Source organism: Typopeltis vanoorti, chromosome 17 (assembly GCF_054136105.1).
Source record: "Typopeltis vanoorti isolate ZY-2024b chromosome 17, IOZ_Tvanoo_1.0, whole genome shotgun sequence".
NCBI classification, from domain to species: domain Eukaryota; kingdom Metazoa; phylum Arthropoda; class Arachnida; order Uropygi; family Thelyphonidae; genus Typopeltis; species Typopeltis vanoorti.
In genome coordinates, this window is record NC_143565.1 from 66,557,790 (window position 1) to 66,572,954 (window position 15,165).

A 15,165-nucleotide genomic window follows, 5' to 3' on the forward strand; every position below is an offset into this window, starting at 1 on the left:
ACCATTGTGTAAGACCCTGAACAGGCATCAGGCCTCATATGGATTATTGTGCACAGATTTGTTCACCTGGTTTTCATGGGGACAAGGATATCTTGGAAAGGGTCCAGGGAAGATTCACAAAGGTGGTCAGTGGTCTTCTTTGGAATGTGGAGTATGAGAACAGATTGAGAGAATATAAGTTGCAGAGGCTTTTGAATAGGAGGAAGGGGGGGGGGATATGTTTGAGACATATAAGGTGGTCAGGGATTGTTATTACTGACATACAGAAATAAAGTGGTTATGATACCATTGTATAAGACCCTGAACAGGCATCAGGCCTCATATGGATTATTGTGCATAGATTTGTTCACCTGGTTTCATGGGGACAAGGATATCTTGGGAAGGGTCCAGAGAAGATTCACAGAGGTGGTCAGTGGTCTTCTTTGGAATGTGGAGTATGAGAACAGATTGAGAGAATGTAAGTTGCAGAGGCTTTTGAATAGGAGGAAGGGGGGTGGATATGTTTGAGACATATAAGGTGGTCAGGGATTGTTATTGAGTCTACATGGAGATTTTTCATAGAATGGGAGAGGGGGGATAGTTCAAGAGGTCATTGCTGGAAACTGTATAAGGAGGGTATGAGCAGAGGAGTGAGAAGTAGGTGTTCTTTACATGGAGAGTGGTTGTGAGTGGAATGCATTGCTTTAGTGTATTGTGGGTTTAGACACATTGAATCAGTTTAAGGCACAGTTGGATGAGCATTGTGTGAAATAGTGTGTACATCCCATGACGAGTCTCTGACTCTGTGGAGGTCAAATGTTAATAATAAGAATATGATCGAATTCAGTTAGACAAGGAAGTGAAGCTAAAATGAATTTTTAATCAAGAATTGGTGGCAACATAAGTTTTTAAGAGCTGAAATTGATTTTTCTTATTTAAATTTAAAACTCTTCTTGTGAATTATAGGTACAGTTGGGATTATGTTATTGGTACTTTGTTTAGGAAATAAATATTGTAAGTCCAGTTACAAGTCTTCTCTCACAAGACCTATGATTCCTTTTTCTCCTGATTCAGATCTCCACTTGAAATGGGGATTCAGATCAAAAACTGAATCCCCATTTGAAATCTTGCTGAACAAAGTTTTAGATAATTGAAGTACAAGCAAAAAAGATACGGCTGCTAAGTTTATGAACGCATGCTTTATAGAGAGAATAAATACTTGGCCTTCTCAAATAAATATAGTTAAACATTCTGTTATTATAAATACAGAAAAATATGATTTTTTTATTAAGCAATACCAAGCACCATTAAAGTTTACAGAAAACCTCAAACTTTTGGAGCAATATTTAGAAGCAGGTATTATTGAGCATTCACAATTATCATGGGATAGCCCAGTCTTCCTGTGGAAAAACCAAATGGAGATATGTGTTCTGTACTTTTTTTTTTCCTTTGAGTAGCATTGAGGAATTGTTAGCTACTTTTAATGGGGCTAAGTTGTTCTTAATTCTAGTTACTACCAGATACCTCTGAAAAAGGAATATAGCCATTATTTTGCATTTACCACATAGTGGCAAAAAATTCATTTAACTTGTATGTTTCAAGGGTGCACATAATTCTGCCCAGAGTTTTCAAGCTTTAACGAACAATTGTCTGTGAGACATGTTGGGAAATGTAAACTTTTAAAACAACTGCTGAAAAAATCAAAATGTAATTATTTCTAGAATAGGTAATATATCTTGGCAATGTCATAAATAAATGATGAAATTAAACTAAATGGATCAAATGTTAGTGCTCTAGCTTCCATTAGTGTCTCCAGTACAATAAGAGAAATCAGAAGGTTTGTTTGCATGATAATTTTTTTTTCTGACAATTCATTCAAAGTTATTCATCATATATAAATTCTCTAACTAATCTTATAAAGAAAGGAGTAAAATTCTTTTGGGAAACTAAAGAACAAACATCATTTGAGTTTTTGAAAACAGCTGTCATGAATCCATCAGGTTTAATTAAATAATGTGTCGTGTTGTATTGTCATTAGCGCTGCTGAAGATAAGTCATTTTTTCCATGTTTGAATTAACAATATTCATTAACTCATTGTAGTTTTTATTTTATATGAGTGTGTGATTAACTGAGTTACTTAGTTTATAAGTAAACTGTCTATTTTTTGTTTAAATGTGATATTGTTGGTATAGTGCCAATGCTTGGTAGAACAGTGGCACCAGACACATCATTGTCGGGTGATTTGAATTTATATGATTTTGTACAGTACAGTGCAGTGTGTGTGTGTGTGTGTGTGTGTGTGTGTGTGTGTGTGTGTGTGTGTGTGTGTGTGTGTGTGTGTGTGTGTGTGTGTGTGCGCGTGCACGCTTGTGCGTGCCAGATGTATTCATCAGGAGATTAAAGGATTTATAGATAGAGAGTAAAACTGGTGAATGAGTGTATAATGCTAGTTCAATGCTACAAAAGGTAAGGTTTTAAAATTTGGGAAACAATGATGGGATGTAGAAATTAGACTTGGTAGGGATTTATTGTTGGAGTTGGGATGATGGTGGATAAGAGTCTAAAATTTAGAGGACATATTGCCAAAATTGTGAGGACAACACATCAAATTCTGAGAATGATGCAGAAGACACTGACTTGTAGAAGTAAGGAGATTCTTGTTCCATTGTATAAAGTTCTGATTAGGCCACACATGGACTACTGTGCACGCATTTGGTCACCTGGTTTTAAAATGGATAAAGAGATGTTGGAAAGGGTCCAGAGGTGACTGACTAAGATAGATTCTGATCTCTGGAATGTTGAATATGAGGAAAGGTTTATAAGATGCAATTTACAGAGTCTAGTGGATAGGAAGAAGAGTAGTGATGTGATAGAGATGTACAAATTGGTAAGGGTTGTTATAGGATCAGTGTCAAAGAGATTTTTCATATCACTAAGGTTGCTAAGGTAGCTCATAACATTATTTGGTTATTGAAGAACATGATAACAAGTAGAGATAAGGATATGGTTATTATTCTTTATATGTCCACATCTGGATTACTGTGCTCAGGTCTGATCACCTGGGTTTCTATGGGATGAGGTACTGGTGGAGAAATTCAGAGGCGAGCTACCAAGGTGATCTGTGGAACATTCCCTATGAAGTTAGATTGAGGATTTGTGGATTGCAGAAGTTGGTTGATAGGCAAAAAAGAGGTGATATGATAGAAACATTTAAGTTACTGAAACAGTTTTATAGGATTGATGCAGGGGAAATATTTCAGCACTTGGCTAGAGAGGGGACAGAACAAGAGGTTAACCTTGGAAGTTGAGTAAAAATGTGGTTAGTAGTGGCATGAGGACTAGAGTTTTCACTTGGAGAGTTGTGAATGAATGGAATGGGCAGCCAGAGTTAGTTGTTAGTGATTTGTCTATTAATTAGTTCAAGGAGGAGCGTGATAGATTGTGTGGATAGTTTGGGTCTCACGTGATGAGCCTTTGGACTCCATGGAGGTAGCCAATCAATAATAATAATTCATCCAAGGTTGAGTGAACGTTTTTCATCAGTGCAGATGCATCTCAAGACTGCATTGTTGCAGTTATGGAACAGAAAGAAGGGAATGAATTGAAACCAGTTGCTTTAATGAGTAGATGAATGAGTCACTCAGAAGTGAACTACTTGAACATTGAAAAGGAAACATTGGCAATTATATATCTTGGGAGTAAAATTGAGATATCTGTTGTATGATCAAGATATTTAGATTAGATCTGATAACAAACCTTAATCATTTCTAAGTAACATGAGGAATAAAATTCTGAGATTATACAGTGGGCTATAGAAGTTCAAGAATATTATTATTATTATTATTATTATTCAGGCCCCCAAGGAGTCAAAAAACTCCTCATCGAGGGAGGTCCTTCCTAAGACATAAAGTCTGTCAAGACTCATTGAGGGGAGGTCCCCCCCTGAGAAACACAAAGTCTATCACACCACTCTTTAAACTCACTGACCGTTCTCGCTCCCACCACTCCATCAAGCAATGCATTCCACGGCACAACCACCCTCCACACAAAGAAACCACTCCTTACCCTCTTGCTCACAGTTTCCTTTCATAACTTCCAGGGATGGCCTCTTGTCATCACTCCTTCCCGCTGTTCAACCAAGCGAAAGAACTTCCCAGTGTCAACCCTGTAACCACCTCTCAACAGTTTAAAAGTCTCAATCATATCACCTCTCCTTCTTCTATCCACCAAACTCTGCAGTCCACATTCTCTCAGCCGATCCTCATAACTATCCTTGTAGAGTCCTGAAACCATCTTTGTCATCCGTCTTTGTATCCTTTCCACAGTTAATTTATCCCCTTCAAATCCTGGGGACCAAATCTGAGAAAAATAGTCCAAGTGCGGTCTGATCAGAGACGTATACAACGGAATGATAACCCTCTTATCTCTGCAGGTCAGTGTCCTTCTCATAATAGCAGCAATCCTCTGTCTTCACCACCTTTGCAATATGTCCCCTAAACTTCAGGTTTCTATCAATCATCAACCCCAGATTTCTTGTCTCCCCTACTTCCTCCAGTATAACTCCTCCCATAGAGTATGCAGCATCCCATCGATGTTTCCCAAACCTCAAGACCTTACATTTTGCTGCATTAAACTGACAACCCCATTCATTTGCCCATCTATCTAGCTTATTTAAATCCTCTTGCAGGGCTACCACATCTGCACTATTACTAATAATCCTTCCCAGCTTCGCACCGCAAACAACTGAATATCCCACTGCAATCCACTGGCTATGTCATTGTTATAAAGGTTAAACAATATAGCTCCTAGTACTGAGCCCTGTGGGACCCCACTCGTAACCCTCTGCCTCCTGGAAATTGCTCCACCATACACAACTCTCTGATACCTATCAGACAGCCAATCCTGAATCCAGTTGACCAATCTGACATCCAGACCCATGTGCTGCAACTTAAATATCAGCTTATCATGTGGCACCCTGTCAATTGCCATCGCCAAGTCTAAGAAAATTGCAGTATATACCTTTCCCTCATCTAATGTTCTTGTAACTTTATTATAAAAGGCTAGCATATTGCTAAAACAAGAGCGTCCTTTCAAAAATCCATGTTGATTCTCACAGATAACATTACCCTCATCTGCCCAATGCTGTATACGGTCCCTCACTACTTTCTCCAAGATCTTAACAACTACTGATGACACACAGACTGGCCTATAATTAGACACTTCCAGTCTGTTACCACCCTTATGTAATGGCACTATCTTACCTTCCTTCCATTCCCTGGGCACCTTTGCCAAAGCCAGACTTTCATTGAAAAGCCACGTTAAAGGCACTGTCAATTCCCTAGCACATTCTCTCAAAACTCGTGGTGAAATACCATCCAGTCCCACAGCTTTACTGACATCCAGAGTACTCAGTATCTGAAACAAACTCTCCTCCTGTACCTCCAGACCTCGAACCAGTCCTATCCCTCTAGCCTTAAAACTGACTCCTCTAGGATGAAATACTCCAATAAAGTGTTCATTGAACAATTCCACTATGTCCTCTGCATCAGTCACTCTATTCCCATTTTTATCCCACAATATCATTCTTCCACAGTCATTTCTCCTCCTACTGGCCACATAGCTAAAAAATTCCCTAGGATTTTCTTTGGATCTTAGGGCCAATCTCCTCTCATATTCCAGTTTTGCTTTCCTTACCACACTAGTCACTCTTCTGGCCTGTGTCTTATATTCCTCATGCATCTCTTCACCTGTCTCCTTATATCTCTTCCATAGCCTCTTTTTCGCATGCAATTCCTGTTTAATATTGTTTGTCATTCACTTTACTCCAAATTGCGTCCTCTTCTTCACTCGTGGTATACAACTTACCATTGCTGCTAACAAATATTCTTTCACAATTTCCCACGCACTAGTGATATCCCGCCCTTCCAATTCCTCCCTCCATGAAACTTCCCGAAGTTGACGTCTAAGACTATTATAATCGCCTTCCTTATAATTCCACATAAGTTCCCGTCTCTTTGATACTACTGCATGTCTATTCATTTTCCAAGTCAACACCATATGGTCACTCTCTCCAACTGGTGGGAGAGACGTCAACTCAGTTATTATCAACTCTTCTGATGCTATAACCAAATCCAAAACTTTTGAACCTCTTGTTCCCTCTGTTACATGTTGCCTAAGACATTTGTCCCTCAAGAATTCTAGAAATTCCATTCCCCTATTGCTACATGCATCTTCCTCTCTCCAATTTATACTACTGAAGTTAAAATCTCCCATAACAATCATTCTTCTTGCACTTGCCAAACTTAGCTGTCTAAACATCTCCTGGTCCCCATCCTCTGTGCTCCTGGGTCTGTAGCAACACCCCACTAAATATCCAGTCTTGCCTACCTCTACCTCACACCATACGCTCTCAAAATCATTTGTCTCATTTCCTTCCAAATATAATCTTAATTTTTTATGTTTGCTATGTTGGTTCAAGGGGAAGTGTAATAGATTGTGTGGATATTTTGGGTTTCATGTGATGAGCCTTTGGATTCTATGAAGGTGGCCAATCAATAATAATAATTCTGATACTTTGCTATGTTCCTGAAAAACAGAATATAGTAACAGACTGCCTGTCAAGATCAGCCACAGAGAGTAAACAAGAAGATATGCTTTTTGGAAAGAAGGCTATTATGAAGTGATCAAAACATCAAGTGAATCTAATTTGCCCTGCAAGAGGATTTGAATAAGCTAGATAGATGGGCAAATGAATGGGGGATGTCGGTTTAATGCAGCAAAATGTAAGGTCTTGCAGTTTGGGAAACATCGATGGGACACTGCATACTCTATGGGAAGAGTTATACTGGAGGAAGTAGGGGAGACAAGAGATCTGCGGTTGATGATTGATAGAAACCTGAAATTTAGAGGACATATTGCAAAGGTGGTGAAGGTAACACAGAGGATTGCTGCAATAATGAGAAGGACACTGACCTGCAGAGATAAAACAGTTATCATTCCATTGTATAAGACCCTGATCAGACCACACTTGGACTATTGTTCTCAGATTTGGTCCCCAGGATTTGAAGGGGATAAATTAACTGTGGAAAGGGTACAAAGGCAGATAACAAAGATGGTTTCAGGACTGTACAATGATAGTTATGAGGATTGGCTGAGGGAATGTAGACTGAGAGTTTGGTGGATAGAAGAAGGAGAGGTGATATGATTGACTTTTAAACTGTTGAGAGGTGGTTACCGGGTTGACACTGGGAGAGTTCTTTCGCATGGTTGAACAGCGGGAATTAGTGATGACAAGAGGCCATCCCTGGAAGTTATGAAAGGAAAATGTGAGCAAGAGGGTGAGGAGTGTGAGAGCGAGAGCAGTCAATGAGTTTAAGGAGTGGTATGATAGATTTTGTGTTTCTTAGGGGGGACCTCCCCTCAATGAGTCTTGATAGACTTTGTGTTTCTTAGGAAGGACCTCCCACTATGAGTCGTTTGACTCCATGGAGGCCTGAATAATAATAATAATAATAATAATAGCGAATGGAAGATAGTGGTAGTAAAATCCCAAAAAAGAAGGTAAGGTTTGGTGGAAATTTTATGTGAATTTAAAGGCTGGAAAACTTCCTAAGGATTTTCCCGTTGATGTAGAATATCTTTGTTTTGCTATGGATGATCATTGTTCATTTTTGCTATGATCCTATGGGTATTGAACCATTATCATTGCTTTAATCTTGCAAAATATGTAGGTTGTCAATAAACTACAGAGAATTAAAGAAGGATACTACTACGGAGGGTTTAGACAGTCATATCAAGATTTTTTTTTGTAAAATCCTATTTTAATTGTCAAGTTAGAAATTCTTTTCAATTTAAAGCACCCTTAAATTCAGTGCAATTTCCTATAAGGCCTTTTCAGCATCTGTCTGCAATAGAGTGGGTCCATTTCCACAAACAGAAAGAGATTTTCATGGTTCTTTTAGAACATAATCTACATTTTGTAAATATACTTCTTAGGTCCCCTGTAAAGAACTGTAAAAGGCACAAATTTTGTAAATAAAACTGTGTTTAAAATCATATTTTATTATTTTAAGGGAGGAGTATGTTATATATTTTGAATAGCTGTTCAAGCAAAATATGGTTCGAAATTCTTTTCAAGGATAAGTGCCCTTAAAGGTAGTGCAATTTCCAAGAAAACAAAATCATGCCATATAAAGGTGGAGATCATGTTAGATCCAAAATAGTCATATATTCTTGACTACATTCCTGTTTGGAGTTTTCTACCATCGTGCTGACACTGCTTGTTTCATTTAGCAGTCTTTCAAAGTAATTACTCCAGACATCTAAAATATCTTTATCTTCAGTTTTCATGTCACCTTTATCATCTCTGATTCCATTTATAGTACTCTTTCCTCCATTTCTAAGCTTTTTCAATAGCCTCAAGAATATTTTGCCACCTTCCTGATATTTATTTTCTATGTTCTTACCAAATTTTTCACATGACTTTTGTTTAGCTAGTTTTACACAGTACTCTGCCTTCTGACATTTTCTCTGTATTCTCTAAGAGCGCAAGCTGATTTACTTGCCAGGAACTTTCAATATGCTTTCTTCTTTTCCTTCAGTGCATCTTTAACTTCCTGAGTCCACCATGGAGTTCTGATTTTTCTATCCTTACAGACAACCTCACAACATACTTCTCTGGCTGGAAGAAAACATTGACTGAATTAGTCAATGTTTTCTTCAGGATTTTCCATTGAATCTCCAAGGTTTGGTTCTTGTTTTCAAACTCTTTCATTATAAAAAACTATTATAAGAATTTCCATTATCTTATGCAAGAAATTGTATGCTTCCTTTGGAATGGAAGTAGTGTTTTAAATATTTACTCAGCTACTGGAATGTTAGACTATTTTGTTTCATCAGTTATATTCTCACGTTGAAGGTGGAATGGATGGCTAATAAATAATAAAAAAAATAAAAAAAAACTTTGAATTCTGCATGCAGAACAGGCATTTGATATAATTGATCTGATCTGTTTAGTACACTCAGAGAACAAACTGTTCAAGGTTAACTTAAAGTTGTTTAGAGTGCAGTTTGATGGATTATATGATTCTATACCTTGGGCTATATGTGTTGGTAATTATGAGTGTTAAATTTTAGTTTGTGTATATGAGTGACTTAATATTTTTAATTCAAAATGTAATGTGAATTTAAAATATTAAGGTGTCTTTGTTTGTTAGATGAATAATGTATATAATTACTGTATAATATTTGATTTATTAAATTATTTTGAATATACTTGGAATAGTTACTGACTTCAGCTATAATAGAAAATGATTATAGGTTTTTTGAATTGAGTTAATACTTAAGTTCTGAGATCAGTAATAGTGTTTTCATGGGAGAGAAACCTGGATAGCATTTCAGCAATTAAAATAGATGATTGAATTTAAGGAAATCATAATTCATGTAGGAAATAAACGCACTCATCTTGCATTCTGCCTTCAAAACCTACTTGAAATGGGCTACAGTTTTCCCTAAGGAATAGCTCCATCCTCTCTCAGTTCCTGACATATATAGGATTGTTTCTGCAATTTGGCCTGCTATGGATAGACTGGATCATCCAGCATCCACTTAGAAGAATATGACATATGCACCTGTAATCATGACTACAGAGAGTCAAGTCTAACAGATCATGTCTTAGACACCACATGGAATCAAGTAGAAAAAAATTACTATGCTTTATCATGGAAAACTCAAATGTGTGAAGTTTTTTCTAGAATTTGTAGCTGTCCCTAAAAACCATTCTAATTTTATTAAGTGTGGACGTGTTAAACTTCCCAAAATGTGGGAAACAGTTATTCTTAGGCGTTCCAAGTTACAACCCAGCCTTCCTTTAGTACAAATAAAAGGTACCCTTCCTATCTAGGACTAGACTGCAGACTAAGTTACAATTTACTTTGTTTCTTGTGTGTGTGTGTGTGTGTGTGTGTGTGTGTGTGTGTGTGTGTGTGTGTGTGTGTGTGTGAGAGAGAGAGAGAGAGAATTGGGAAGAGGAAACTACATGTAGTAATAAGGGAATGGAATTTCTAGAATTCTTGAGAGACAAATGTCTTAGGCAAGATGTAGTAGAAGGAACACAAGTTCAAGAGTTTTAAATTTGGTTATGGCATCTCTCCCCCAGTTCGAGAGAGAGAGAGACCACGTAGTTTTGACTTGGAAGATGAATAGACATGCAGGAGTATCAAAGAGGAAGGAATGTATGTGGAATTATGAGGCAAGTGATTATAATAGTCTGAGATATCAACTTGGGGTAGTTCCGTGGAGAGAGGAATTGGAAGGGTGAGATATCATTAGTGCTTGGATTGTAAAGGAATATTTGTTAACAGCAATAGTAAGCTGTTTTCCACGAGTGAAAAAGAGGACACAATTTGGTGTAAAGTATTGACAAAGAATATCAAACAGGAACTGCAGGTAAAAAAGAGGTTATGGAAGTGATATAAGGAGAGGGTGGAGATCAGATGAATGAAGAATATAAGACTCAGGCCAGGAGAGGAAATAGTATAATAAGGGAGGCAAAACTGGAATATGAGAAGGGATTGACCCTCAGATCCAAAGAAAATTCAAAGGAATTTTTTAGCTATGTGGCCAGTATGAGGAGATATGATTGTGGAAGAATGATATTGTGGGATAAAAATGGGAATAGAACAGGTTCAAGGTTTAGAGGTGCAAGAGGAAAGTGTGTTCCAAATACTGAGTATTCTGGATGTCAGTAAAGCTGTGGGACTGGATGGTATTTCACCATGGGTTTTGAGAGAATGTGCTAAAGAACTGACAGCTCCGTTGACCTGGCTTTTCAATGAAAATCTTGCTGCGGGAAAGGTACCCAAGGAATGGAAGGAAGGTAAGATAGTACCATTGCATAAGGGTGGTAGCAGACTAGAAGTGTTTAATTATTAGACCAGTTTGTGTTTCATCAGTAGTTGTTAAGATCTTTGAGAAATTAGTAAGGGACCATATACAGTGTTGGGCAGATGAGGGTAATGTTATCTGTGATAATCAACGTGGATTTGTTAAGGGGCACTCTTGCTGCTTTAGTAATATGATTGCCTTTTATAATAATGGGACAAGAGAGGTTGATGAGGAAAAGGCATGTTCTGCCATTTTTTTGGATTTTGCAAAGGCATTTGACAGGGTACCACATAAGCTGATATTTAAGCTGCAGCACTTGGGTTTAGATGTCAGGTTAGTCAACTGGATTCAGGATTGGCTATCTGATAGGTATCAGAGAGTTGTGTATGGTGGGGCAATATCAAGGAGGCAGAAGGTTACAAGGGAGGGTTCCCACAGGGCTCAGTACTAGGACCTGTATTGTTTAACCTTTATATCAGTGACATTGTTAGTGGATTGCAGGGGGATATTCAGTTGTTTGTAGATGATGTGAAGCTGGAGCTGGGAAGGGTTATTAGTAAAGTGCAGATGTGGCAGCCCTGCAAGAGGATTCGAATAAACTAGACAGATGAACAAATGAATGTGGGTATCAGTTTAATGCATGCAGTAAAATATAAAGTCTTGAAGTTTGGCATACATTGATGAGAGGCTGCATATTCTGTTGGAGGAGCTGTACTGGAGGAAGTAGGGTAGGCAAGAGATCTGGAGGTGATGATTGATAGAAGCCTGAAATTCAGAGAACATATTGCAAAGGTGGTGAAGGTAATCCAGAGGATTGTTGCAATACTGAGAAGGATGCTGACCTGCAGAGATAAAAGAGCTGTCACTCCATTGTATAAAGTGCTGATCAGACCACACTTGGACTATTATTCTTAGATTTGGTCCTCAGGATTTGAAGGGAGTAAATTAACTGTGGAAAGGGTACAGAAGCAGTATAAATAACATAGATGGTTTGGTAAATAGAAGGAGACTTTTAAACTGTTGAGAGGTAGTTACAGGGTTGACACTGGGGAGTTCTTTTGCTTGGTGGAACAGAGGAGAGGACAAGGGACCATCCCTTCACAGCTGATTTATTTCTAACTCTAAGCATGCAGTCAAATATTGTTTCCTCAAAAACCCCTTGATCGTTTTCGAAACACTCTTTGTATGCTCTTTTTTGATGGACAGCTGTAAGTCACTTGCTAAGATTGTCATAATTATTCACTCAGTTATCCCCATATTCTTAAATGAAAATTCTGCATGTTTGGCCACTCTTGAGGTCAAGACTTTATGACTTCTTTCTCTAAATGGATTGACAGTGATTGGCTGTCTTGATTATGTACTGATCCTTGGATTCTATCATCAAATTCATCTGTATATGAATTTAAAAATATTATTTATTCTTAATCGTTAACTTCCAAAACTTATATTAATATAAATAGAATTAATTATCTGTCATACAAAATTAATACCCAAGGCTTTTATTTTTTCTTAGTAATGGCTGTTTAGGTGTCAAAGATTCATTTCAATTGTGTGATGGATCAGTAACAGTAAGTAATTCTGTTTTTCTGTTATTTCATATTATGTTAACAAATCATTCTTATTTAATAATCATTTGCAATGAGTACCTGTCGTGTGGTAGTTCTTCGATTCTGTGTTTTAATTAATGCACACTAAAACAAATTATGTGTTGTATATTCATAACTTATTTTAATGGCATTACAACAACAAAATTAATTTTAAAAAAAAAAGGTGTTCATCAACGAAATCCAATGAAATATAAGGCTTGTATTTCATTGGATTTCAAACCAGCATCTTCAGAGCACATTACACATGTTTCAGTTAACATGTGACAGTGAGTAAGTGAAATAATTCAAATTGTCATGGACAAAAGATCTAAGGTCCTATTTTGGCACTCTCTAATATTGTTAATATTGTAATTTGCTCCCAGTATAATAAATCTATATTGGGAGCAAACTGCCTCAATAAAAATATCAGGAGAAATCTCGGAGGAATTCCCATTAAAGAAGGTTGTCAGACAAGGCTGTGTTCTTTCTCCTATATTGTTTAACCTCTATACTGAAAGGAGTCAGCATAGGAGGCAGGAATATAAACAACTTAAGATATGCAGATGATACAGTACTGCTAGCTGAAAATAAAAAAAGATCTTCAAAACCTACTAGAAGAGACATTGAAGCTAAGTGAAAATTATGGACATAATTTCAACTTCAAAAAAACCAAAACCATGCTGGTAACAAGAGAAAAAGGAAAAATATCCGATATAAATATTAAGATCAGAGGAAATGCTTTAGATCAAGTAGAGAGTTATATATATATTTGGGTCAACTAATTACTGAGAATGGAAAGTGTGATAAGGAAATATTAAGAAGAATAGAAATTGCTAGCTCAATCTTCATTAGCATGAAAAACATTCTGACCTCAAGGGAAATTCACACAAAAACAAGAATTAGGCTGTCCAAATGCTACATATGGTAAACACTGCTATATGGAGCAGAAACCTGGACAATATCAAAATATTGTGAAAATAAACTAAAAGCCTTTGAGATGTGGATCCTCAGAAGAATTCTTAAGAGTCCCATGGACTGCCAAAAAAACTAATTTAGAAATATTAGAGATGATTGGAGAAGATAGGAATCTGTTGAAAACCATTAAGAAAAGGAAATGCCTTAGTATTTGACCTTGGTCACATACTAAGGCATGAATCCCTACAAAAAATCCTTCTAGAAGGAATGATACAAAGAAAAAGAGGAAGACAAAGAACAGATTGGATGGGAAATATTAAGGACTGGACCTTTTTGTCCTATGAAGAATGCAAAAGAGAAACACAAAACCCTTACATGGTGGAAGCTCATGGTAGTCCACCTCCTGGAAGGAGATGACATCTGACAACAAGAATATTGTAAAAAAGAAGTATTACTGCTATGTAGAAGTTGATATTAAGATAAATCTCCCAAGTTTTTGCAAATTAATGCAGCCATACTAGTTTAGGTTAGGAGAATGCTTCATAACCATAATTACCTCTAAAAATAATCTTTCTGACCTGTAACAACTTCTAAAGAGCACACTGGTTTTCTTCATCTAATCCTATGTGAAGGGGTGTCCAAAGCATGGTCTGCCAGTCCAAACTTGCCATAATAATGGTAGTGAATGTATTTTTTTATGTTCTCTAAAGCAGATGTTAACAGATCTTCCTATCTGTCCATAATAGGCCAAGTCACAGTCATATGGAACTTCGTTAATTCCAGAATATGCCAAGGGATGGAGTTTATCAAGAGAGTGGATTAGAGGTGCTAATTTAACATGTGGTTTGAATGTGGTGTGAAGATTATATTTTATTAGTGCTTTAGCTACCTTTTCTGTTGTATACCTCAGACATAGGAATAAGAATGGTGGTGCTCGTATGATGTATGTTTGAGGAGTGAGAAGTAAGAGGACCATGTAATATTTTATATATTTTGTAGGAGTTGTAGCGATTAACCAGGAAAGTATGGCAAAGATATTTAAGTTCGGTGTAAAGATCTGCATCATTAGAACAAATAGCCTTAGCTCTCTATATAAGTGTTTTTAGAATAACATACTTTTGGGCTGGATAATGATGTAATTGTTTATGTAGATATCTTCCTCTGTGTGTGTGTGTGTTACTTTTCTACTGTGAAGTGAGTTTTGAGGTGTTTAGGTAAGTAATAAAAGAATCCAAGCTGATGGGACCAAATGGCAAACACATCATCTACAAAGTGTAACCACACTAAGGGCCTGTATGTATCTGTGGTAAGTATTTTGTTTTCGAAGTGCTCCATGAAAAAGTTTGCTAAAATAAAGACGTGACAACGAAATTAACCATTATGTCCATACTTTTACAGATGCGCTTTTTAACTAGTGATTTGAATTGGACAGAATACTTTTAATAAAAGAAGAGGAGTTGCTAGTGGAGGGGGGGGGGGGGCAATGACTTAGGTAACTGTTGAGCAAGTTTATAAGTAGGATTGTCTATGCTATCAACTATAGGGCATAGGGGAATATTAGATTTGTGGAGTTTCCTTCCTTCCCTTCTCCTCCGTCCCTTAGGATGGGTAGTCTCCTGATGAGGGGTTTATGAGGAATTAATGTAGTTGGCTTGTCACTCCTCTGCTGCATCCCCTAAGGGCTAGTATTCCTGACTGTAGATCCGTGTGTATGTTCATAAGGCCAGTTTGCCTGTTCTGAGGGAGGAAAAACCCTCTTTCTCCATATGAGACTGGCTAACTTACCTTTAGTCACAGAGA

At 37.2% G+C, this 15,165-nt stretch overlaps 1 protein-coding gene across 1 annotated transcript in view; it reads left to right on the top strand.

The window, feature by feature from the left end:
• The window catches only part of LOC150097452 (A disintegrin and metalloproteinase with thrombospondin motifs adt-2-like), a gene marked incomplete at its 3' end in the record, with an annotated part of 681,635 nt that overhangs the window by 578,034 nt on the left and 88,436 nt on the right, over positions 1-15,165 (top strand). The window contains exon 17 of the mRNA XM_090406923.1: positions 12,378-12,432. Within this exon, the coding sequence (XP_090263049.1) occupies positions 12,378-12,432 (55 nt within the window). The remainder of the gene's footprint in view (positions 1-12,377; positions 12,433-15,165) is intronic.